We start from the raw sequence: 1,406 nt of genomic DNA on the forward strand, positions 1-1,406 counted from the left end.
TTGGAAAAAGTCTTCACTCTGTTTCTATAGAGAAGTGCTTCTCCACAAGGAATAATAGAGTTCAGAAAAAAAAAAAACAGAAATTCTCTTCATAAAACAGAGATACAGTGTTTGGCTACTAAACTCTTAGAAGCAGATATTTTACCTGACCAGCACAGGCTTCCTAAACCTCCCGCTCCGTGTAAGGCACGTCCTTTGCCAAGCGAGCTGCTTGTGCCAGTGCACAGCTACTATCCGGCAGAGGGCAGCACAGCACTAAGCAAAAGACCCAATTTTGTGTGCACTCCAAGAGCAGATTTTTCTGTTGCTCATGAAGCATCCAGTCCTATTTCTAGGACTATATTTGACTACTTTAATGCTGCTAGGAGAAAAYAGTCCTTTATGAAAAAGTTACATTTAGGGTTTACCTTCATGACAACTGGCTTTTCAAAGTTGTACATACAATGGGCCTTCCTTTGTATGAACTTCTGAAATTCTGTATCAATAGGGGAAAAAAAAGGTTACTTCAGGGAAAACGATTGGTCTTGTGTATGTAAAGTTAATGCATTTCTCTCACCATTGTAAACCATCTGGAAGTTAAATGGTTCTCCTTCATAAACATCATTTAAGTGTTTCATAGCTATAATTAGGCAAATTTCCAGAACAGACAAACCTAGGAGGAGAGACAAGAGCTCTAAATATTTCATTTAAGCATATCAGAAATGCAAACAGTTTACATGTGCTATTTTTAATCCTTAATTTATGATATGCTGTTGACCTCATGGATTTTAGTTTTTTATATCCTCTGTAATACAACCAAAAGCCTGAATTAGACAGGCTAAACAAGAGCAGAATCATAGTTTAATTATATTCTATAATTAGAATAATCTAATTATTCATTAGAATATTACAATATTCCTTGTAAAGAAATATAATATTCCTTTACAAGGAAGAATTAAGAAATGGTCTGTTTCTATCAAAATAGAAGAAACTGTGTAGCATAACAAAGAATTTCTAGCATCATCAAAACAATCTACAGCTTAATGTACAGCATATCATGAAATGAATTTGAAGAGATTATTTGCTATTCAAAACTGWAGTAGTGATACAGGAAATTCACTACAAAACACTAAGAGGGCTTTTCAAGAATCACAGGGCCAAACCAAAGCCTGTAAGATCTGGAAGCCATAAAGCAGCAGTAGGATAAAAGTTATCTTCATGGTCAACAAAGTAATTCTTTCCATTACTCTGCCTGGAGTTAGCATCCTTATCAGGTAAGTAAGTCTGTTTTCTCTGTTTGTATAGGTTCCAAAATTCTTACCAAAGACAACTTAAGCCTAGTGTTCAATACATTTCATCTGTTGAGGTTTAAAAAGGGGCAAAAAAAAAAAAAAAATACTCCCTTCCAATCCTTCCTTTATTCTGTT

General features: G+C 34.8%; 1 protein-coding gene across 3 annotated transcripts in view; it reads right to left on the minus strand.

Annotated features, from left to right (window-relative positions):
• Positions 1-1,406, minus strand: part of ORC4 (origin recognition complex subunit 4) — a 21,893-nt gene that overhangs the window by 1,212 nt on the left and 19,275 nt on the right. For all 3 annotated transcript variants that reach the window (XM_085308534.1, XM_085308544.1, XM_085308552.1), the window contains exons 12-13: positions 557-652; positions 408-475 (exon numbers count right to left, since the gene is read on the minus strand). In XM_085308534.1, the coding sequence (XP_085164660.1) occupies positions 408-475; positions 557-652 (164 nt within the window). The remainder of the gene's footprint in view (positions 1-407; positions 476-556; positions 653-1,406) is intronic.

The sequence above is a fragment of the Rhea americana genome, unplaced genomic scaffold, assembly GCF_003343005.1.
Source record: "Rhea americana isolate MKP2758 unplaced genomic scaffold, rheAme1 scaffold_105, whole genome shotgun sequence".
Lineage (NCBI taxonomy): Eukaryota > Metazoa > Chordata > Aves > Rheiformes > Rheidae > Rhea > Rhea americana.